The 22030-nt window shown below is 50.4% G+C and overlaps 2 protein-coding genes across 5 annotated transcripts in view; one reads left to right on the forward strand and one right to left on the reverse strand.

Annotated features, from left to right (window-relative positions):
* The window catches only part of MAP2K1 (mitogen-activated protein kinase kinase 1), a 79426-nt gene extending 62486 nt beyond the window's left edge, over positions 1–16940 (forward strand). For both annotated transcript variants that reach the window (XM_040493039.1, XM_040493040.1), the window contains exons 6-11: positions 8513–8637; positions 10657–10858; positions 12159–12223; positions 14799–14860; positions 15211–15256; positions 15900–16940. In XM_040493039.1, coding sequence (XP_040348973.1) covers positions 8513–8637; positions 10657–10858; positions 12159–12223; positions 14799–14860; positions 15211–15256; positions 15900–16013 — 614 coding nt within the window. In that variant the 3' untranslated portion in view covers positions 16014–16940. The remainder of the gene's footprint in view (positions 1–8512; positions 8638–10656; positions 10859–12158; positions 12224–14798; positions 14861–15210; positions 15257–15899) is intronic.
* Positions 15241–21561, reverse strand: SNAPC5 (small nuclear RNA activating complex polypeptide 5). Of its 3 annotated transcripts, none has more exons than XM_040493041.1 (4): positions 21416–21561; positions 20153–20242; positions 19020–19150; positions 15241–16116 (listed from the first exon to the last, which is right to left on the reverse strand). In XM_040493041.1, the coding sequence occupies exons 1-3, from the start codon at positions 21503–21505 to the stop codon at positions 19037–19039; spliced, it is 294 nt and encodes a 97-aa protein (XP_040348975.1). In that variant the 5' UTR covers positions 21506–21561; the 3' UTR covers positions 15241–16116; positions 19020–19036. The 3 variants fall into 3 exon arrangements, with proteins under 3 accessions (XP_040348975.1, XP_040348976.1, XP_040348977.1); XM_040493042.1 differs by having other exon boundaries at positions 19020–19147; positions 21416–21556; XM_040493043.1 differs by lacking the exon at positions 21416–21561 and adding an exon at positions 21208–21313 and having other exon boundaries at positions 19020–19147.
* Positions 21562–22030: the final 469 nt, after the last annotated feature.

Consider the following 22030-nt stretch of genomic DNA (forward strand, 5'->3'; position numbering starts at 1 on the left):
TTTTAATGTTTATTTTTGAGAGAGAGAGCACAAGCGGGGCAGGGGCAGAGAGAAGAGAGAGGGAGACACAGAATCTGAAGCAGGCTCCAGGCTCTGAGCTGTCAGCACAGATCCCAACGTGGGGCTCGAACCCACACACCATGAAATCATGACCTGAGCTGAAGTCGGATGCTTAACCAGCTGAGCCACCCGGGTGCACCCCTCATTTGTTTCTCTTTGATCGTGGCTTTATCCTGTCTGGCTGGCCAACTCTACGTTGTGAGAAGCATCGTCTCTGGCTTTAGTCTGATTAGGGAGGGAAGAGCCCCCCACCTTCTGTTATAAAATCCTGAGGAAGGACTGATCGGACTGGTATGGATCATGTGCCCAGACCTGCTGGGATCAACGTGATGGGGATAGGGGGCAGTGAGTGGCCTGGCGTGTTAGGGCCCGGGGTCATGGTTCTCTGCGGTGTTCACCCAGAGTGGTGATAGCTCAGAGGGGGGAGCACTTCTCCCAAAGAGGAGTGTGTGGTGTGGGGAGGGCCCTGCTCAGTATACTCCATGAGGACTGTCCAGTCCATCTGGCTCACATTTGTCCTTAGATCGGTAAACACACTCGGCTAAGTGCTTTTGTTTGGAGGCCTGTCCCAAGCTAAGCTAGAAATGACTGATGAGTGGCCTCTTGACCTCCTTTTCCAAACTTCTCTGCTGCGTGATGCGGACTGTGACCCAGGCACAAGCGGTCATGCCTTACTTGCTTTGGTGGAGCTTGGACCACCATAAATTCAGTGATGTTATTAGAAACTCTCACTTTACGTTTAAAAATGAGCAGATCTCTGGCAATCACTACGTGTCTTTTTTCCATCGTCTTTTTTCCCCAGTCTCCTGCGGAGCAAAATTAGCCTTCAGTGGGCCAAAAGAGTTGTTGTTTCTGTTTTTTTTTTGTTTTTTTTTTTTCAGTTAATTGCCCTTTCTTGAATTGTGGCTGAGAAGTATCCAAGTTAGCCAGCATTGTCTTCCTGCCTGCGGGTGGGTGATTGGCTTTGAGATAGATTGCCGATCTGCTGTCCTCTGAATTAGCCGGGAGCCTGCAGGGGGAAATGTGTGCTTTAAGGCAGTTTCTTTTAATGGAAAAGCTACTTTGTGATCTTTGGCAAGGGGCATCTATCTCCTTAAGCCTTGATTTCCACGTCTGTAAAATGGGGCTGCTCTGCCAAATATTATTAGGGGGTCATTGAAAATGAGAGACCAAGACTCCTGGACCCATGTTTCCCTTGAATACCCCTTTTCCTTTCTCTTTCTTTCTCTCCCTCCCTCCCTCCCTCCCCCTTTCCCCTCTCTTTTTGGTATAACCTCTATACCTTTTGCTGTGGCTTTTGTTAACATCCTGTTTTAAAAATGTTGACCATTTCTTGGAATGGAGTGTACTAAGGAAAACCAAATTCTGAAAAAGAAAAGAAAAATGGATTCTGAACGCCTCCAGTATTACCTAGCTTAATTGTCAGCCTTTGTGTGCCTTTTGGGTCAGGAAGGATGTGGGAAGCAGCCTGTCCTTCCCTCTGTCAGCTCGTCCTGCAAGGGAGACAGGGGGCTGGCTGCAGTTGAGAGGGAAGCATGCATTCACTCCCAGCAGAGAAAGTTTTTCTCTCACAAGCAGACCCAAGTCCGATCCTGTTCCCAGATGAAGCTTGTGTGTATGTAATGTCTGTAATGTCTGTAATGTGGGCGGCCCTCTTCCCCAACCACAACTTATATTTTTATTTTTTATTATTTTAAAAAATACTTAGTTTGAGAGAGAGCGTGTGCTGGGGGTGGGGGGACAGAGAGAGAGGGAGAGAGAAAACTCCCAAGCACGCTCCACACTCAGCGCAGAGTCCAACACAGGGATCAATCCCACAACCCTGGGATCATGACCCGAGCCGAAATGAGGAGTCCCCCAGCATAACTTTAAAAAAAAACTGAGATAAGATTGACACATCACATTGTGTTAGTTGCACGTGCTGATTTGCCAGATGTACTATTGGGAAATGATCACCACAGTAAGTTTCGTTAACATCCATCACCACACATTTTTTTTCTCGGGATGAGAATTTTTAAGATGCACTCCTAGGGGTGCCTGGCTAGCTTGGTTGGTAGAGCATACGGCTCTTGATCTCCGGGTCATGAGTTCAAGCACCACGTTGGGTGTAGAGATTACTTAAAAAAAAAAAAAAAAAAAGAATATATATATATATACATATATATATACATATATATATATGTATATATATATGTATATATAAAGTATAAAGTAATCTCTCTGTATATACATATATACATATATATACGTATACATATATACGTATATATATGTATGTATATATGTGTGTGTATACACACACACACACTCTTCTAGCAACTTTCAAATGTATGACTCAGTATTGTTAACTGTAGTCACCACATTGTACGTCACATACCGGGAATGTATGTCACATACCGGGAATCTTAAAACTGGAAGTTTGTACCTTTTGACCCGCCGTCGCCCACAACTGAGTAACGGCTTTTCTGAAACTTCGGAGTACAGCTCAGCATTTGCCGTGTCATCTAGAGCCCAATTATCTAGGCTCTGGGTAATCTGTTGTAGCATCAAGTAGCCATTAGCTCCCTATGCAGTCTTGCCAGACGTCTCCCTGACTCTCAGCCTCCGTGGCTCCCATCTGTACACAGGAGCGTAGAGCTTGCTTCTCATTGGTGTTCTGAGTGTTCGAGAAGACTCGGTATTTAAAAGGCCTGGCATAGTAAGGCCTCGGTGACCCCGAGCTCGTGTGGTGTCTTCCCAGGTCGGCTGGGCTCCCCTGCCCCCCACCCCAACCTTGTCTTTCAGGTGTGTCCGTTCTCCACAGGTGGGGGCTAGGCAGCTAGGGGAGAAAGCTGTGCTTCTGGGGAAGGTTGGGTGGGAAAAAGAGCTTGGGGTTCATGGCTAATTGAAGTGTTTGGGATTTTCTCTGAATGTTAATATCTTTGCTATTTAATTAGCTCCCTGAGGTCATGGATGAGTTAACCCGGAGGTGGCTCTGTGGAGACTGTTACTTGACCTACCAGGGTCAGCCACCTTTCCCTTCTGACTCTTCACCTTTAGAGAAGGGTTATTAAGGATCTACTAGGGTTGCTAAGAAGAGGTCCTTTGAGGCCTGAAGTCACCATTTAAAAATCTCACTTGTCTTTGTCTCTTTAACCTTTAACTCACTATCCAAAGTCATCCCACTTTGGGTTTAGCCTTTGTCACAGATGAGCCAGAGTCTGGGTGGCTTGCTGCCTCATTTCTTTTCTTCTTGTTTCTCTTGGGCCTCCGCTTCCCTCCCCTGCTCCCCTGCCCTTCTGTTCCTTTGTGCCCATCTTCTTCCATCTTGCCCCCCCCCCCCCGCCCCGCCCCATAGTGAATGCAACTTCCTGTAAGATGTTCCGCCAAACAAAATGAGGTTATAGTACCCTTTGGGAGGCCGACGCCTCGCTTCATCTGCCCGAGAGGGACCTTGCCCCACTCGTCAGCCTAGCATGGAGCCTGGCCGATTGGAAGAATTCAGAGTATCTGTGCACAGTGCCCTGACCATCTCTCTGTCTTTGCCATTAGCATCATAAACATGCACACATGTTCTTGTAGTTTATGTTCTGTCTCCCCTAGTGGTGATGGCCTTCAGGACAGGGAGAGGAACTGTGTCCTTTTTACTCGTAGCTCAGTTGTAACTGTTCATAGAATAAACAAATGACCCACTGAATGATTTAATCCAAACCTCTTGTTTTAGAGTGGTAGGAAACACTGAGAAATTAAGTTGAAATCATGCGCTCTTGGGGGAAAAAAATCAAAAGGCTTTGAACACTGGTTATTTCTGGGGCAGAAAATATGAGAGAAGAAAATATTTCTTCCACTTAGTTTTTGCATAAAATCCCCTTATTTGTTTTTGAAGAAAGAAGGCTTACCCACCCTCACTGTTGCGGGGGGCTGAGCAGAATGGGGGTAACAGACCTTAGCCTCTCATCTGTTTCCTGAAGAAGCTCGTCAGCCTGGGGGCCTCATGGGTGCTGGATGCTTCCTCAAGAAGGCATCCTGGCCCACCGGGTCCTGGGTCTCCCCCCAGCCTTGCCTTCTTGATATTGGAGGGTGAGAAAGGGAACCCAAGGCCTGGAGAAGGCCGTGAGGAGTAGAGAGGGCCTGGGCCCCTGATTTGAACAGCGGTCGAGGTTGCTGCTAGGAAGGATATGAGAAGAAGCCCGATGAGATCTCCCTGGGTTCAGCCCTCCCAGGAGCAGGGCAGTTTCCCAAGTGGTGGAGGGGACCCAGAAGAACTTGCGCCTCAAAATCGCCGTGAGGGTGAGTGGGAAAGAAGCATGTTTCACGTGCAGGGGCCAGCACAGAGTGGCAGGCGTGAGCCTGGGCAGGGGGACATGGGGCTGTGTCACAGCGCAAAGCTGGGTAGAGGTGAGGCGGGAGCAGTGGCGGGCTTGGAAAGCCAGGCTGAGAGGCCTGCACCTGACTGCGAGGCTCGGTGCAGGGGCTGTCCCACCGGAGGAGCACTGCTTGCTCTGCGGGACCAAGTGAGGATGCAGATCCTGGGGGCGGGGGCAGAGGAGGGAGGGCAGCAATCGTGGAGACCAAAGAGGGGGTGCTGTCAGTTGGAGGAAACCGTCTCTCTGGCCTTGTCTGACGTGTACCTCTTTCGCCCCCAGAGGAGAGCCCCATTTGGCTGGGGCTGCCAAGGAGAGGCACGACCCGGCGTGGTGGCTCAGCCACGTGTTTTGGACTTGAGTGATGGAGAGTGATTTGCAGGTCTGCAAGCGGCTTTGTGTCCCATCTCCCGGGTCCCTGGGAGGGGCTGTGTGTGGTGCGTGTGGCCCCTCAGGGTTTCCCTCCGCTCCTCTGACTCCATCCCCCATGGTCTCTGCAGCCTCCCAGCCGGTGTTGTTCCCTGGAGTGGGGGAAGCCAGAGCTGACAGCCAGGGATTGGGGAGAGTGGTGTTACATAAGTTCGGAGGAAAAGAGGCTTGCTTGCCATGTGAATGGAAATCAGATCCAAGCGGTTACAGAGGCCGTGCAGCCACTCCTCAGCAGCCCGGAGAGAAGCAGAGCGAGGGAGGAAGCCAGCAGAGGAAGGAAAACCCGGGTGGCGGTGGGGGGGGGGGGGGTGCTGCTCTCTGTTGGGGAGGGCGGAAGCAAGCAGGGCTCTGGTGCCGTAGGCTGCTCATCTTGCAGGGCGGCCTGTGGAAGAATCCTCTGTCCCTGTGGTGTGGCGTGCCGTGTAAATGCCTACACTGGATTAGGTTGGTCCTGGTCACCACCTGGCAGGGTCACAAGAGCTCTGATTGTCATCACTGCATTGCTGATAGGTGGCCGGTGCTAGAGAAGCAGGGGGACTGGCTCAAGGCTCCTGTTGGAGTGGGTGGCAGGGCGGGGATTTGAACACAGGTCTCTTGAGTCATGGCCGCCCTTTTGCTTGAAAATGGGCCTAACCTGCCTTGGGCACATTTGGGAGGTGAGGGAGCTCTGGCTTGGTGGCCCAGGTACCGGGGTGAAGGCCTGGGGCATTTGGTGGCAAGTGTGAGGAGAGGCTCGAGTTGGAGGGCCTCCTGCGTGTTCTCCCCACGGCACCCCCAGGAGCGCTATTTCCTCGCGGCCCTCCCCAGCTCTGGCTGGCCGCTCAGCGTCCCTGCTGTACCCCCACACTAACCTCTGGGGTCAGGCATCTGTCCTCTGTTCGAGGAGGGCCACAATCCTGTGTAAGTGAGGACCAGAGGCTCCTTGGCTGGCAGTGTTTGTCGGAGCCTGCCCTAATACTTGGTGTGGGCAAGAAACAGAAGAGAAGTTAGTTCCTGTGTTTGAAGTCGTTCCCCAGGAGGATGTGTGACTCCACCCGGGTCATTGCTCAAGGGTCATTCCTGCACAGAGGTGCCCACCCCCCCACCCCCCACCAAGGTGTGTGTTCTTACCTGGTTTTATCATTTTTATTCTCTTCATGGCACTTGAGACCACCTGACGTTGTGCATTTGTCAGGTTTTGTCTGTGCTCACACTACAACGTAAGCTTGATGACAGTAGGAGCTCGATCAGTTCTCTCGCCGTTGTCTCCCGGTGTCTGCATGGACCCTGGCACAGCGTAGGGCTCGGCGAACATAAGTGGGTGGGTGGAACAGAGTTGCGTCATATGGTGGTGGGCTGGGTGGGAAGAGGACAAGCTAGGTGTCAGAGAAGGTCCGAGTTCTGGGTCCAGCTTCACCCAGTTTTTGCAGTGTGACCTTGGACAAGTTCCTAGACCGTTTTGGGCCTTCAGCTGAAGGGGAGGAACCAGACTCCCTCTAAGGCTACTTCTGATGCCTGCATTCTAGAAGTCTGTATGTAGGAGACATAAGGAGCATGACAAGGGGTTTGGAAAGATCTCGTGTCCTGTGCCATGATGAAGGCTAGGTCTTGGGAAGACACACCAGTGGCTCGGAGTGTTTGCGTATGTACCCGGTGAGTTCAGAGCCGGTCATTCATGAGTATTTAGGAGCACTTACTGTGTGCCAGTTACTGTCCTGGCTTGGGGGTTACGGGGGCAGGCACCCAGCAGCCCTCCCCTGGTGGAGCTGGTGATGGGTACAGAGAAAGAAGCTTGAGCTGGCTGAACACTGCTTATGACCTGACCCAGCCTTGGAAATGCGGGGGGGTGGGGGGCAAGGGAAGGAGTTACTGGGATGCGAGAGGGTGAGTTTTTTTTTCACTTTACCCTTGGAAAGATACTTACGTAGACTGTTCGAGTCTGTTTAAGGATAAATACAGGCATATATCATCTTATTATGCTTTGCAGGTGCTGCATTGTTTACATATTGACGGTTTGTGTCAGTCCTGCGTCAAGCAAGACTATGCCATTTTTCCAACAGCATTTGTGCACTTTATATCTCTGGGTCATGTTTGGTAGTTCTTAAATCGCTCAAATTTTCATTATTTTATTTGTTATGGTGATCTGTGATTATGACCGGCTAAAATGATTAGCAGTTTTTAAAAAAAAAGATGTTTATTTTATTTTGAGAGAGAGGGCATGAGTAGGGGAAAGACAGAGAAAGAGAGGGACTTCCAAGCAGGTTCTGCACTGCAGAGCCTGATGTGGGGCTCAGACTCACAAACCACGAGATCGTGACCTGAGCCACAATCAAGAGTTGGACACTTAATAACCGACGGAGCCACCCAGGCACCCACAGTTAGCATTTTTTTAGCAATAAAGTATTTTTAAATTCAGGTGTGTACATCATTTTTTTAGACATGACGCTGTGTATTTAACAGACTATAGCCTAATGTAAACATAACTTTTGTATGTACCTGGAAGGCAAAACATTCATTTGACTCTCCTCATTGCGATATTCACTTTATTGCAGAGGCAGAGAGCCAAAGCTGCCACATCTCCGAGGTGTGCACGTAAATGCATTCATCTGAGGGTACCGAGGGAAAAAATAATAAAATGGGAATAGTAGTTCTAATAGGTTTGAATTATGGGGACTTGGTTTGTTCCTGTAATTCTCCAGGTGCTCTATATGGTGTCTCTGTTACTTCGTCAGAGATCGATTGCCTGTCCCGGTTTATGTTTTTGCCCCGGGGTATGGACTGCTCTTTGATGGGTCTCATTGCTGATGTGTGCCCACAAAACCCTGGCCTGGGGACTTTTACCAAGTTCCAGCGTCGTTTTCCCACCTGTAAGTGAGAACACTTGACCCCGCTCTGCCCACTCTGTAGGGCAGTTGTTTGAATCAGGGAAGGTGGCGGAAGAAGAACATTGGGAAGTTTACCTCCCTCTGCAAAGGGAAGGGTCAGTGGACTAGTAGTGATGTGGCAGCTGGGTGGGAAGTGGGTAGGGCCCGAGTGCGGGGAAGGGGTTGGGGCTGGTTCCGTGGCACTGCCCTGACTGGTCCCCACAGGGCAGCGAGGGACTGTCCTTGACTGACAGCTGGCTGCAGCTGTGGAGGCTGTTTGGGAAATGACATCACTGAAAATGATTAAGTCAGCTTCCAACCCCTGCCACAGCTTTGTGCTTGGTATCTAGGTCAAACATAGGAATTCCTGCCCCCATCCCATCTCTAGTGTTTGGTCTGAGCCTCAGCAGGCAAATAGGTCTTATTATTTGTTTTTTTTTCTTCCTGCCTTATGATCCAACCATAGATACTGTATCTTGCCAAGAAGGGTGATTGAAACAACAAACTTGGAAATCTTGATTATTCCTGATAATGGAGTCTTTCCTGTGGGTCATGTGTTTAGGCCTGTATTCTCAAAGAGTGAAAATCCACTGACTTTCTGTCCTACTTGTACAACAGGTTGTTATATCCTCTCCTGACAGTCTTTTCTCGAACCCTGAACTAGGGGGAATGAGGGACCTTGGTGTCCAGTGTTTGCAAGCCAAGGGCTGGTTTAGTGATGGCAGCTGTCGTTGGACTCACGGTTGGGGCTGGTCTGTCTATAGAATGCTGACCCTCCTCCCTCTCCCCGATCTACCTGTATCAACTCCCTCCTTTTCTTTGTTGCCTCCCCTGCAGATGTCAAGCCTTCCAACATCCTAGTGAACTCTCGTGGGGAGATCAAGCTCTGTGACTTTGGGGTCAGCGGGCAGCTCATCGACTCCATGGCCAACTCCTTCGTGGGCACAAGGTCCTACATGTCGGTATGAGCAGTGGGTTCCATCTCTCACATGTCTTGCATGGTCAGGGATAGGAGCCAAGTGGGTGGCTTCCCCTGTAGAGCCAGAACCTGTCCTGGGTGGTAGAGGTGGGAGAGAAAGAATGAAGGATGAGGCATCATGGTCCCTCCCCAAGGAGGTGGCAGCCATGTTCTCTTCTCTCCCCCATGCCATGAGCTCCGGGAGGACAAGAATAGGGCCATAGGTGTCTCAGTTGTCCCTAGGGTCTGGCTCGGGGCCTGGCATGTGGTAGGTGCCCAGGGAGCGCTTGGTGAGTAAATGGCTAGTGTGCTCCAGAGAACGATTCAGAAAGGGGGGAGTGTGACACTGGGTGAGTGCTGGCGTGGGGCAGATAGAGGAGTGCTAGGGTGAGTGGGGATCTGTACGGAGGGGGCAGTGAGTGTAGGCATGGGTTAATTGGAGGGGCAGGCACAGAGGCTGGGGCATCCCGGTACATCGTGTTTTCTGTGTTCTCGTCTGTGTGGTGGCCCTGTGAAAGTGAAGATATCGCTCCCATTTTAGAGATGAGGAAATCCAGATGCAGAGCCTGGACTGAAAGCCAGGTCTCCTTGCCAGTTAGTCCCCTCACTCAGTCTAAGAACTGAGCAGCTAGCATTCTGGACCACTCAACTGCCAACCGCAAAGTTCGAAATCAGTCAACACACTGCGGGACCTATTGATCCAGGGTTAGTGGTTTGGGTCTTTGTGGTTACATGGTCAGTTCCAAAATAGTCCAGTATTTGAGTTAGTGAAAAAATCCCTTGGGAGACATTAATGATGTCTAAAAAAAAGTGTAATTGTCAGAATAAAGATTTTTTGTAGAGTTCTTGAAATATATGTGCTATTTCAATTAACACTGAATAAAAATAATGCTTTGTATAGCACCATATATTTTTTTCCTGACTCTTCCGACTCAACCCATACTTGGGTAGCATTTTGCAGCATCGAACATACATTTTCGTTTGGTTTGACCTTCTTGGTAACCATAGTAAGGAGAGCAGGTATTTTGTTATGTCGTTATTGATGTTAACACCGTGTTCATCAGCTCCACTTTATAGATGAGGGAACTGAGGCTCAGGATCACACAGTTTACAAGTTGCAGAGTTGGAGCGTGAACTCGAGTCTCCTGACCCCAGATCCTTTGCCTTTTCTCCTGCTCCATGTTGTTCAGGAACAGTCAGTGAGTCAGTGGTGGAGCTGGTCTTAGAGCTCAGCTCTCCTGACTCTCAAGGCTGGTGTTTTGTTTTGTTTTTGTTTTTTAATGTTTATTATTTTGAGGGAAAGACAGGACGTGAGTGGGGGAGGGGCAGAGAGCTAGAGGGAGACACGGAAGCCCAAGCAGGCTCCAGGCTCTGAGCTCTTGGCACAGGGCCTGATGCAGGGCTCGAACCTATGAGCCGTGAGATCATGACCTCAGCTGAAGCTGGATGCTTAACTGACTGAGCCACCCAGGCGCCCCTCAAGGCCGGTGTTCTTTCTACCCTGTGCACACTTCATTCGTGACCCATGTTCCAGAAGCCTCATGTTTCAGATGAAGGTGACAACATGAACCTCGCAGCTGGGCTTTGGACAGGCTGTGCTGCACATGCAAGACAGTGACCAGACTGGGCAAAGCTGGAGCCCCAGCTGAAGTGGCAGCCAGGGTCCAGCCAGGCCAGAGGCTGTTAGCGAGGGCAGGTTACGGGGAGATGGCAGTGAGGAGGCGTGGGTCAGAGGGTTTAAACGCAGTAGCTGGGGGCAGGTCAGAAACCAAGTGAAAGCAGTTAGTGGAAGTTCCAAAGAAGACAAAATGCATCAGCAGCTCTAGGGCCGGGGCCAGGACCAGGACCAGGACCCGGACCCGGACCAAGCAGGACAGGCCACTCCCTGTGGTGCAGGCAAGCCTCAGAGGGGCAGGGAGTCCTGAGATCTCCCTGGAGCTTCCATGGAGACTCGCCTGTCCCTCTTCTGTGTGGGCCTGGATGATCTCACAGGTGATCATAACTGTGTCCACTTCTCCTGCAGCCAGAAAGACTCCAGGGGACTCATTACTCCGTGCAGTCGGACATCTGGAGCATGGGGCTGTCTCTGGTTGAGATGGCAGTCGGGAGGTATCCCATCCCTCCTCCCGATGCCAAGGAGCTGGAGCTGCTGTTTGGGTGCCAAGTGGAGGGAGATGCGGCTGAGACGCCACCCAGGCCGAGGACCCCTGGAAGGCCCCTCAGCTGTGAGTGGCCCCAGCTTGGCCTGCCCTTGCTGCTGTGGTTTCTGGGGGGCTGATTCTCCGAACACTCTCCCAAGACTGATTGCCTGTCTCTGGATGCCAGGCGGGGGGAAGGGGGGAGAAGCAGAGCAGGGGTCTCCAGGTGGGTGTTAAATTGTTTCCGTGGACAGCCTGCCACCCTTTGTTGAGTGCCTGCTGTGTTCCTGGCACTGCATTTAGTACTTTATATGCGTTACCTAATTTTTAAAAATCCTGACTGGTTTTTAGGTAGATTTTCTTTGAGATAAAGTTCACATAACATAAAATGCACATTTTAAAGTGGACAGTTCAGTGGTTTTTAGTATATTCTCCCATGTTGTGTAATCATCACCACTGTGTAATTGCAGAATATTTCTGTCACCCCAAAAAGAAACCTCACCTCCGTGAGCAATCACTCCCAACTCCTCCCACCCCCACCCCCTGGCAACCACTCATCTACTTTCTGTCTCCATGGATTTGTCCAGTATTGTCTAATTTTAATAGCAATCATGTGTGAGCACTGTTATAATCTCTTAAATGTGAGGAAACCGAGGCACCAAGTGCCTGACTTGTCGAGACTACATATGTCATTGTCCACGCCTGAGTCCTAGGTGCCGAGTGCTGTGCCGCACCGCTTGCCTCTCTGATCACGAATACTGGGAAGTAAACCTGGTACTGGGAAGGTGCTGGCCGAGCCACCATCTTCTGATGTAATTCCTGCCGGGACATTGCTTTGTGACCAGGAAGGCCTGTCCCTGAGGCCCTCATGGAAGAGGGTGTATGTGAAGGGAGAAGCAGAGGGCAGGGGTCGCTGATGGTGGGTCCCGGGAGGGGCTCGTGGCTGTGGCCCCTGAGGCTGGCTGGGGACTCGAGTTTAGTAAAAGGAAGAAACCCAAGTTCAGGGAGCATTAACACTTAAGTCCTCAAGCTCCTTAGTTATCGTCTCATTTGCTCCTCTCTCAAGCAAGGGAAGACAGGCGGACATAGTGACCCATCTCCCCTTCACCAAACTCCAAACTAAGCTCAGCAGCCCATGGATTTGCCTGAGGTCGCAAACCTTGCAGGTGGCAGAGCCCAGACTCCTACCCGGCTGGCCGACTCAGTGGCCTTTGCTGTCCCCTCTGTCCTCGGCCTTATCTGGGGCTCTTGTGTCTCTGCTTATTGTCCACCACCCTGTTCTGGTCCCCAGGACCCATGCCCCCGGTCCCTAGCGTCAGACTGGCAAATAACCTCCTGTCTGTTTTTCTGAGAAGCGTTTTCTTTTTTCTCGTTATAAAATCTGTAGCGTATGGAATGGACAGCCGACCTCCCATGGCAATTTTTGAGTTGTTGGATTACATAGTCAACGAGGTAAGTACTGCGTAGCTTCCTTGACCTCGTATCTGCTTCTATTAAGAAAAGACTCTGTTGATTTGGGAAGCCTGTGTGTTGTTCCCACAGTGGGGCTGCTTGTAGGGCATCACGCTCTTGGAACTGAGCGGCTGGTTTAGAGGCTGCGGGTGCCCCTTTCCCAGGGAGCATATTTGGGTAGCTCTGAGTTTCTCGTCCTGTCTCAGATTCAGGAGCCTCCAGTGTGGCCATTACACTCCTTCATTCACCACGTATTTCTTGTGCACTTACTGTGGGCTACATGTGCACTGTGGGGTGGTGCTACGCACGAGGTGGGGGGCTACAGACGGGAAAACAAAAGTCCCTCGTCGTGAAGACCATTAGGTTAATATGGGAGGCAAAGCAAGTCCACACATACCTGCAAATTAGGGTTTCCGACTGTAAGTGCCATTAAAAGCAATAGATATAAAAAAATGACAATGTAGAAACAGGTATGGAAAATATTCCCTATAAAGTGTGTGGAAAACATTACAAAGTAGTATGTGTACTGTGATCAGTTCTTTAACAAATCTGTATGCATGTACGTACATACAAAATCTGAAAAGCAGTAGAAATGGTGGTTCTTTCTGGATGGTGGAAATTTCTTTTGGCTTATTGCTGCTGGCTGGCTTTAATGCAGAGAACACACATTATTTGTGTAACGCACCTATACCAGTATGTTTAAATGAAGAAAGGATCAAGGAAGGGAGAGACTGCCCAGCATTCATCAAATCCTGGCTTGAGGGGGCGGGGAGCGGTGGCACAGAGGGGCTGGGGCAGGGCTCCCAGAGGAGCGGGGCTTTGCTGCGGCAGGATTTCTAGAGGTAGGGCCAGCACCCCCGGCCTCAGGTGTGGCGTGGGGAGTGGAGGAGGGGCGAGGTCTGTTAGCTTGGGGAGGCAGCTGGAGGCCCCACGCAGCTGGGGTACACGGTAAGAGGCATGGCTCTGTTCTCTTCAAGAGACTAGCGGGGTAACTTTTCATACTTCTTACTGCTCTCTAAAACCAGACCCCAAAAGGCTCAAAATGGTCCCCGTGTCCATTACGAGCCAAACAGGGAAAATCCTGCTTCACGCCATCAGTTACGAAATCCCTAGGGAGGTTCACTTGCCTCGTCCTTGCTGTCTGCACAGCTTTATGCTAAGCAATGAGACATGGGACGAAGTGCAGCATGTGATCTCGGCTGCTTACGGACTCAAGGAAGGCACAGCGCCTTGCATTTGTGGTAGTGCGGAGAGCCATCCTCTGCTGCCGGGACCTGAGCTGGGTGGTGCTGGGTGGGAACCGCAGGGAAGAGAGAGCCTGAGTAAATCAGCAGCCGCCGGTCTGGTCTCCTAGTGCGCCCGCTGCCAGCCTCTGGTGGCCCGGCTGGTTTCATCATCCTTTTCATACAGGTGAGGAAACTCAGGCTCCGAGATGAAAAGTAGCTAAGTTCCTTCCCCCCTAGTGTACTTCCTTACCACCCACTCCTCCCAGCTCCCCTCCCTATCCTCCCAAGAGGCTGGGCCGCTAAGTCAGGTGTGGGCACCTCACAGCCCCTCTTTTGCCCGGCCCCCATCCTACTTGGGACTCTGGAGGCCAGGCAGTCAATCCCTCCTTTGAATGTTCCCTTCATCCCCCTCAGCAGCAGCGACCATCTGCAGGGTGGGCCTGAGAGCTGGGTTTTTAGTCCCTGGCCCCCAGATCAGTCTCATTTGCCTGGTGTCGTGGTAAGCCCTTCAGGGCAAGAGGGTGAGGCAGGGCTTTGTTGGTAGTGTGTTTTTCAGTCTCTGATCACCTGTTGGTTGGGGCTGCACATCAAGGCAGTGACATCCGGGCACTGTGGGAGTCCACTCACAAGGAGGCCAACACTCTGCCCCGGTACAGGTCACAGGAGGGTGGGTCCCATTTCCTGGGTCTGCGTGGAACACACGAGCCAGGTGCTCCAGGAGCCCTGTCCTGTGTCACCCTGCGTGACCTCCACTGCGTACCCTGGGAACACGAGAGCTGTTGCCAGTGTCCTAGCATCGATGCCCGCAAACAGCCTCCTTCCAGAAGTGTGCAGGGAACATTCTTCCAGACCCAGCCCTCTCAGCTGATGTTATATTAATCTTTCTCCGCCGCTTCTTCAGGGTATAGCGGAAAAGGGGTATACATTTTACGATTCAGCCTTCTGTGTCTTCCACGGGTGCTGTCTGGGCTGCGTTATGCCTGGTGGTTAGCACACCCCCCTAGCTCCTAGTTCCAGGACACACTCCAGGGTTTACAGTTGGATCAGCTAGAAGGGGTCCCAGAGAGAACGAGGTCTTCCTCACGTCACAGAAGGATAAACTAAGAGTCAGAAACTGGTTTGTTTAGTCACTGGCAAGTGAGTGGTAGCCACCAACTTGGCCCCAGTTCCAGCTGTGGCTTGAGACAGTGGTTCCACCTGGGTGGCCCAGCCACTGGCCTCTAACCCCTGTCTTCCCTTGGTTGGTTAAGGGCAGCACTGTCCCAAGGCGTGGGGGGGGGGGGGAGCTGTGGGGAATATGGCTGGAGAAGGAAGCCAGGCATTTCTTAAGTCTTAACCTGTATTTACAGCCTCCTCCAAAGCTGCCCAGTGGAGTATTCAGTCTGGAATTTCAAGATTTTGTGAATAAATGGTAAGTCACCTCCTTGCTCTCTGGAGATATGCTGGTTTTGTCGGCCTCCCCACCTGGTCTTGGGGAACGGAGCTCTGCCCTTTCCCCCACGCCTCCAGAATGCTAGGACTTCAGTAACTGGGCTGACCACAGCACTGGGTAAAAGCTGCCCCTCACCTGCCCTACAGGGATGGGCACATTGCCTTCTGATCTCAGGTTAATTCAGCACTTACGAACCTGCAGGCATGCCGCAATGCTAGGAACAGGAAGGTGAATACAGGGTGTGGGGAGGATAGGCATGTAAACGTGAAATAACTTGAGTTGGAGCCAGTGCCAGGAAATCTCTCTGACATTATCTTTCTTTCTTTAAGCCTCATAAAAAACCCAGCAGAGAGAGCAGATCTGAAACAACTCATGGTAAGTCCATTTATTTCCAATTTGTACACGACCCGCTTATTCATTTGTTCTCGGTCGGTCATCCATCCAGTCCTCCTACAGCCCATTCCCCGCTGCCTTGACCAGTATGGTCCCATTGACCCTGGGGCTGCAGAATCCCAAACAAAAGGCTCCCGTGTCCACCCGTGAGCATAAAGGACGAGCCGAGGGAAGGAGCGGGCCAGCCCACTCCTTCATGGGGACGGGGCCTTTTCCACCACTGACGGGCTCACCTTGTGTTCAGTATCCTCCGCAGCCCCTCTCGGAAGAGTGGGGCAGTAATACCGGAGAACATCTGAGCTTGCAGAGCCCGTGCAGTATCACGCACACTCCGAAGTCCACCCGTTCATTATTTTGCTCCTTCAAGCCACCCTGTGGGGCGCGGAGGGCAGAGCTACTACTCCCAGTTCGCAGTGGAAGAGCGAAGGCCCAGGGAAGTGAGCAGCTGAGGCCCCCGGGCAGATCAAACAGGCAGAGTGGGCTGTCGGGGCGGGGCGGCAGCCGGCCCCCTTCCTGGCCCCCTACTGCCGCCCAATGGCAGGCAGGCTCCGGGATTGCAAGTGGTCCCAAGTCTAGACTCGGGACTCTTGAACTTTCCTTTAACTTACTGTTTCCTCCCACACAGGTTCATGCCTTTATCAAGAGATCTGATGGTGAGGAAGTGGATTTTGCAGGTTGGCTCTGCTCCACCATCGGCCTTAACCAGCCCAGTACACCGACCCACGCGGCCGGCGTCTAAGTATCTGGGAAGCAGCAAAGAGCGAGTCCCCTGCCCAGTGGTGTGCCATTGTCGCTTTCAGGCCTCTTTGCCATGCCTGTCTCCGTTCAGACGTGCATTTCGCCTACGACAAAGGATGAAGAACACAGCATGTGCCAAAATTCTATTTGTGTCTTTTTTAATATTACTGTCATTTATTCTGTTATTTCCCTAAGTGGATTGGCTTTGTGCTTGGGGCTATTTTTGTGTATGTTGATCCAAACATGCGCAACGTTCAGTTACAGTGAAACCTTGGTGACTGTGGGTAGTCATTCTTACTGAAAATTGCACTGCTCTTCCCCCACCGTGACTGGCTAGCTGCCTGTAGTTTTGGGATTCTTTTGACACTTGGTGGTACTGCATTCTTGCCGGGCGCACCTTCCTTCTGTTGGGGTAGGAGCCTTGTAAGATCCTTCACAGGCACTGCATGTGAAGCATGCTTTGCTGCTATGAAAAAGAACATCAGAAAGTATAGATCTTGTTATTTTATTATATTTTTGCTTTTGGTGTAGAATGAAGCAATTTCTGTCAAAATCTAGCCAGAGCCCTTCACTGCCACGATAGCTGGGGCTTCACCAGTCTGTCTACTGTGATGATTTGTAGACTTCTGGTTGTATTTCTATATTTATTTTAAAATATATTATGTGGGATATTTAGTGGTATGTGTCTCTTTAAGTTTGAATTAGTGTTTCTAAAATGATGGTTACTTTGAATGTTACAAATGGATCAAGGCATTAAAGTGTATGAGATTTATCTTTCCCCAAATCCAAGTACCAATGCTATTGTAAACAAGTGTGTATAGTGCCTAAGAATTGTATGAAAATCCTTTTAACCATTTCAACCCAGATGTTTAACAAATCTAATCTCTTATTCTAATAAATATACTATCAAGTTAAAAGGATGAAAAAACAGGTCTACTTTTGTGGTAGGATTTGAGAAATCAAATGGTGTCGTCAAGCCTTCCTGTGAGGGCAAAGGGTAAAGACAAGGAGGAGGCTGCAAGGCAGAAATGCCACACTGGGGACGAGTCCAGTGCTCTGGACCAATGGGCCTTCCTGTAATTCCAAGTTGGACTTTGTCCAAGTCTTCTCAGCCATCAAACACTTAGGTGTGAGCCTTCCAACTACCCTTCCCGTGCACCTGGGAGCAACAGATCCCCTCTCTTCCTGCCGTTTCTACCCAGGGAAAAGCAGGCAGGGTGGGGTCAGGGGGTAACCGGCCTGTTCACGGGAGCACCCTGCTCTTGGCCGTGCCCAGCTGGTGTGGGAGCCTCTACCCAGGACACCCAGCCCCGTGCTGTTTGGCTCCACTGAGCAATGGTTTCCCCTCTTCATTCCACTTTCCTGGAGGGGAATGGGCCTGCGCTGCCTTCGTCCCGCCTGTGAGGTAGCAGTGAAGTCACAGAAAACAAACTGACCACCGATGCCTTTTTTTGACCAGTGACTTTCAGAACTTCAGGTTCGTGTGGTGACGCCTGGTCAGCACCTCTTGCCCCATTTTCTTCCAGAGGGCAGGTTACAGAAAACCAATAAATACGTATTTAAAAACACAAGGCCTCTTTTGTTTTCAAACTAAGAACAACGTGATTCAATCTCCTGAGTAGGTAGTCCCACTCTAGATGGACAGGAGCTTAGAATACAGCCAGGGTTTAGAAAACTGCTTCTTGTTACGTATACCGCCTAGGCCGGTCCAGCATTTTTTCTCGCTGTAAGGCTAACATCTGTTCTGAGTGTCCTAAATTCTCTATTCTATACAAAAGTGTTACATTTTGGGAGTCCAAGGGTTTTTCCCTAGTAGTTTTTACCAGGAATGATCTTGTTTTCAAGAATAATGTTCCCTGCATCGGTCTTGGTGTTTTGAGTTCCCCATGTCCAATTCCTTCCTTAGACTCCCTCTTGCTGAGACACCAACAGTAGCTAGAGTTTTACATGATGCCTCACGAGCACCCCATAACCACATGCCAGAGTGCTGGAGCAGGTGCGCACCCTGTCATTTTACACGCGGGAAACTGAGAGCTGCAAAGAGTTCAATAAGGCAAGTGCCCAGTTAGTGGTAGAGCTAGAATTCAGAGCCAACTTTTCTAGCTCTCGAAAACCCACACTCATAAATTAGATTCCCGAAACGTAAAGTTTGGTTGCTTTTGTTGCAAAACAATTTTCACACTGTGTTTTCCAAGAAATACGCTCATTTAAACTTTTGGCTATTTCCTATAAGAGTAGCTGAAAATCACTGGAATGAAATGTGGATTAATACATACACCCATCCATGTTCTCTCCTGGAGCAGTTACAGCAGAAGTTCTGCTTGAGGAGGTTCTGTATGTTTTGTTTGGCTTTTCTATTGCTTGGGCAGGGTAAGTTACTTTAATAAAAATCAGCAGTACTTACCTGTATTTCACTGAAAAAGGGGCAGCATACAAATTTTAGCAACTGTTATTTTGTAACAGTCATTATTACAAAAGCCTAATCTCCCAAGCATGTTGTCGGCAGCGTGCTGTGATGTCACCCGAGAGGTGGCAGCAGCCTGTGTTCCCAAGTGGCTTTCTGTACTCCTCACTTGTCATCCTTCTCTCCTAGACTGTGGCCTTGCTGCTCACAGTGGTTCAATGGCATGCAGATGGCCTTTAATTGGCTTTCTTAAAAGAGGCATTGTTGACTGGAAAGGCTGGCTTGTATTTAAACTCTGCCCTTTTGGCAAATGCCGGACTTTCTCAATAGCACTGGAGAGGAAACTTTCTGTTTTGAGCATAATTACGGAATCTGACCAGAATACAGACGCAGCACCGCCCACATTGCTCAAGGCTAAGATACCACATCTGTGCTTTTCCAGGTCACTGAAACGTCAGCTATGGATGGAACCATGTTTAGAACTACACATCATCCTAAGGTTCTTGCTTCCTTTTAAAGCGGGCCAGAGGGCCCACTTTGAAAGAATATTTTTTTGAGGAGACAAAGGTCCTGAGATGTAGGAACTTAATTCATAGGACAAACCTTGGCTCTTTCCGCCTTCAAGAATCTGATTCCTCCTCCTCCTCCTCCTCCTCCGGCACATGGCTCCTTGTGCTCAACTCCAGTGCAGTTTGGTTGATTGATGCTTCATTGTCTACGTGTACCAACATCTGCTTTAGGCAAGGACATTATGGATTAGTAGGAAAGACATGGTCACCAAACTGGCAAATTCTGAAATGTGTTTTAAAATCAAATCTCGGGGCACCTGGGTGGCTCAGTCTGTTAAGTGTCCGACTTCAGTACAGGTCATGGTCTCGCAGTTCGTGAGGTCGAGCCCTGTGCTGGACTCTGCTGACAGCTCAGAGGCTGGAGCCTGCTTTGGATGCTGTGTCTCCCTCTCTCTCTGCCCCTCCCCCACTTGTGCTCTTTCTCTAATGTTTAATTTAAACATTAAATTTTTTTTAAATTGCAACTGCACATTCATCCCCAATATTTAATCACCAGGAGGTAAGGCCACTTCCTATCCCGATCCTCCTACCCTCTGTTGCCACAATGGGAGGGAGTAAACACCCTAGTATTTGATAGAATGTTACCTGATTTACAAACATGGTTCATGCCTAAGAATTATGCTGGCCTACATGTGCTGCTCTCATGGTTTTACATGGCTTAACACGCATCTGGGAGAAAAAAATGCTCAAATATGGTGTATTTAGAAAGAAAAACATTGCACCGTTTTACCTAAGGGCATTGGTAAGAGAAGGATACGATGAGGACTGGAACCCACTTTTTAGCACTATGTTTTGTAGTCAAAGCCACACTCTTGTTCTCACATCCCAGGCTTACTTATAAAGCAGCGGAAGTTTTGACATATGCCTGCAAAGATCTCCAATTCTCCCTCGGTTCACTGGAGTAACTAGAGGGGACGGATAACTAGGATGCTGCAGGCAATATAACAACACATGATTAATAAAGAGTACCTAGCTGCTAGAGAGGCAGGCTGGTCCTTGCCTAAAAGAGTCACATGTAGTAGCCAGCGTATTAAATCAGAATAACTTAATTCCCTGAGCTCTTTGGGCTTGATCATGTAATTTACAAAAAACTTTTGGCCTCCAAGCAGCCCGAGAGCAGGATGGACTTTGCATTCTTTCCCCAGGCCCACACTTGATTAAACTTACATCATGTGGCTGTTCAGATGCAGGCTGAGAAGGGAGCACTTCATCCCCTCTTCTAGAACTAATCATTGATTGGAGGGCTAGTTCTTCAACCTAGAAGAGAGGAGTCGAGGACACTTTGCTTACTATTTCACCGGGCTACTGACCTGGGTAAAATTTACGGATCATGCTGTCAAAGGCTCAAAGGCTGGCGTACTGAGAAGTGAAAACAGTGCAGCTCTGGGCAGCTCTAGAGCAAAAGATGGCGCCCTTAATATTTCCCCAGATTTTAGGAAAGGAGCCCAAAACCCTCCAGCCCCTTTCCCCCTGGGGTGTACAGGTGTTTTCAGTTGAGCCAAGACTTTCATTCCCCTAGGTATGTATAGCAGATCTGGGTAGAAAACACAAGTGTGCTACTTTAAAAAAAAAAAGCCAGATGTCTTCTGATTCCACAGGGGGCCCATTCGCTAGCCTGTAGCTTTCTACCCAGGATTGCGAAAGGGAAGGCAGGAAGAATGGAAAGTGGAAGTGTTTCCTGGAGCATAAAGGAGCCTAGGCTTAGAGGTCATCATCCTCATACACAACACCCACCTACTGGATACTTGTATAGGTACTAGTGATAGGAGCACATAAATGAGCACTGGCCAGCAACCGTCCCGAGGAAAAGCGTGTTATTTTAATGTCACAGTTATACAATGCTTTTCAGTTCACAAAAGGCTTTCATAACCCGCATCTCGTCTGGACGTAAAGATCCTGAAGAAGGGTGCAAAGCAGCGCTTATCAGGATCATCTCACTGGGGCTAACGAGGATGGATTGGTGGGAAATGGCCCTGGTGCGCCTAAATCTCGTCCAGGCTGTGGAGTCACTAAGAGCTGCCAGAAGAAAAGAGACTCTGGCACAAGTCTCTTCTCTCCGGGCCCCGCTCGCTTTCTTTGCACAACGGATCCACCCATCTCTTATAGCTTAACGATACCAGAGCTGTCTCAAGCGTCAACAGAAACTAGCACACGCTGTAGGGGGTCGGGGGGAAGGGGTCCGGGGGCAGGGAGAACCTAGGCGAGCCTTAGGGAGGTCTCACTTCCTCAGCGCGTGGTGTGCGGTCCACCCGCGTTTACGGGTGCGGCGGTGGTCTTGCCGCGCGTACAGATCGCCGGGCCTCGGCGTAGACCCGCAGGACCTAGATTCTAAGAGGAGTGGGCCTGCAACCTCAGTCCCGCCCCCCAGGTACTTGTCAACCAAAGTGGGCGCCGCCTAGGCCTGGGGTTCGCGGGGCGTCCCGGGGTCACCTTGAGCCGGTTCAGCTGGTCGTGCAGGGCCGCCTTCAACCGGAGCAGCGTCTCCTCCTCCTTGCGCAGCTCCTGGAGCCGGCTCAGCATGGCACCTCCTCCCGCCGGCCGACAGGCCCGGCGCCCGATAATGACGTCTGGCGCCCTCGTTCCCGGAAACCAAACAGCAGGCTGGGCGGGGCTGGTAGCACGCGGGCAGCGACGCTTCCGGCCCGTCTCTGAACTCTCGCTGGCTCCTCAACGGGAGCGTGCTTTTCCTAGGAGAGACCCCTTTTTTCTTTCATTATATATATATTACTATTTATTTATTCTGAGATAGAGCGAGCAAGCAAGGTAGAGGCAGAGAGAGAAAAGAACCCCAGGCAGGCTCCGTGTGGGGCTGGAACCCACAAACTGTGAGTTGACGACCTGAGTTGAAACCAAGAGACGCTCAACCGACTTGAGCCACCCAGGCGTCCCCCTGCATCGCACTTTCAATGTGCTGCACCAAGTGGCTATTTTGGCGCCACAAGACCTGCGGACGCATTTGAGGGCAGAGACCAAAACCACAGTATCTAGCACACAGGTGCACAAGCCCTGTTATTTTTGCAGGCAAGGATTCCTCCTCACGTCAAA

This window comes from Herpailurus yagouaroundi, unplaced genomic scaffold (genome assembly GCF_014898765.1).
Source record: "Herpailurus yagouaroundi ecotype Mexico unplaced genomic scaffold, PumYag 184, whole genome shotgun sequence".
In the NCBI taxonomy this organism is placed as follows: Eukaryota; Metazoa; Chordata; class Mammalia; order Carnivora; family Felidae; genus Herpailurus; species Herpailurus yagouaroundi.

Bases quoted from the DNA above. Each gene is read 5' to 3' on its own strand.
- SNAPC5 (XM_040493041.1), bottom strand. From the start codon at position 21,505: ATGCTGAGCCGGCTCCAGGAGCTGCGCAAGGAGGAGGAGACGCTGCTC. The intron at 20,243-21,415 runs GTGACCCCGGGA...CCTCTCTTCTAG, and splicing joins ACCAGCTGAACCGGCTCAAG to GTTGAAGAACTAGCCCTCCA. The intron at 19,151-20,152 runs GTAAGTTTAATC...CCTTGCCTAAAG, and splicing joins CATCTGAACAGCCACATGAT to CAGATGTTGGTACACGTAGA.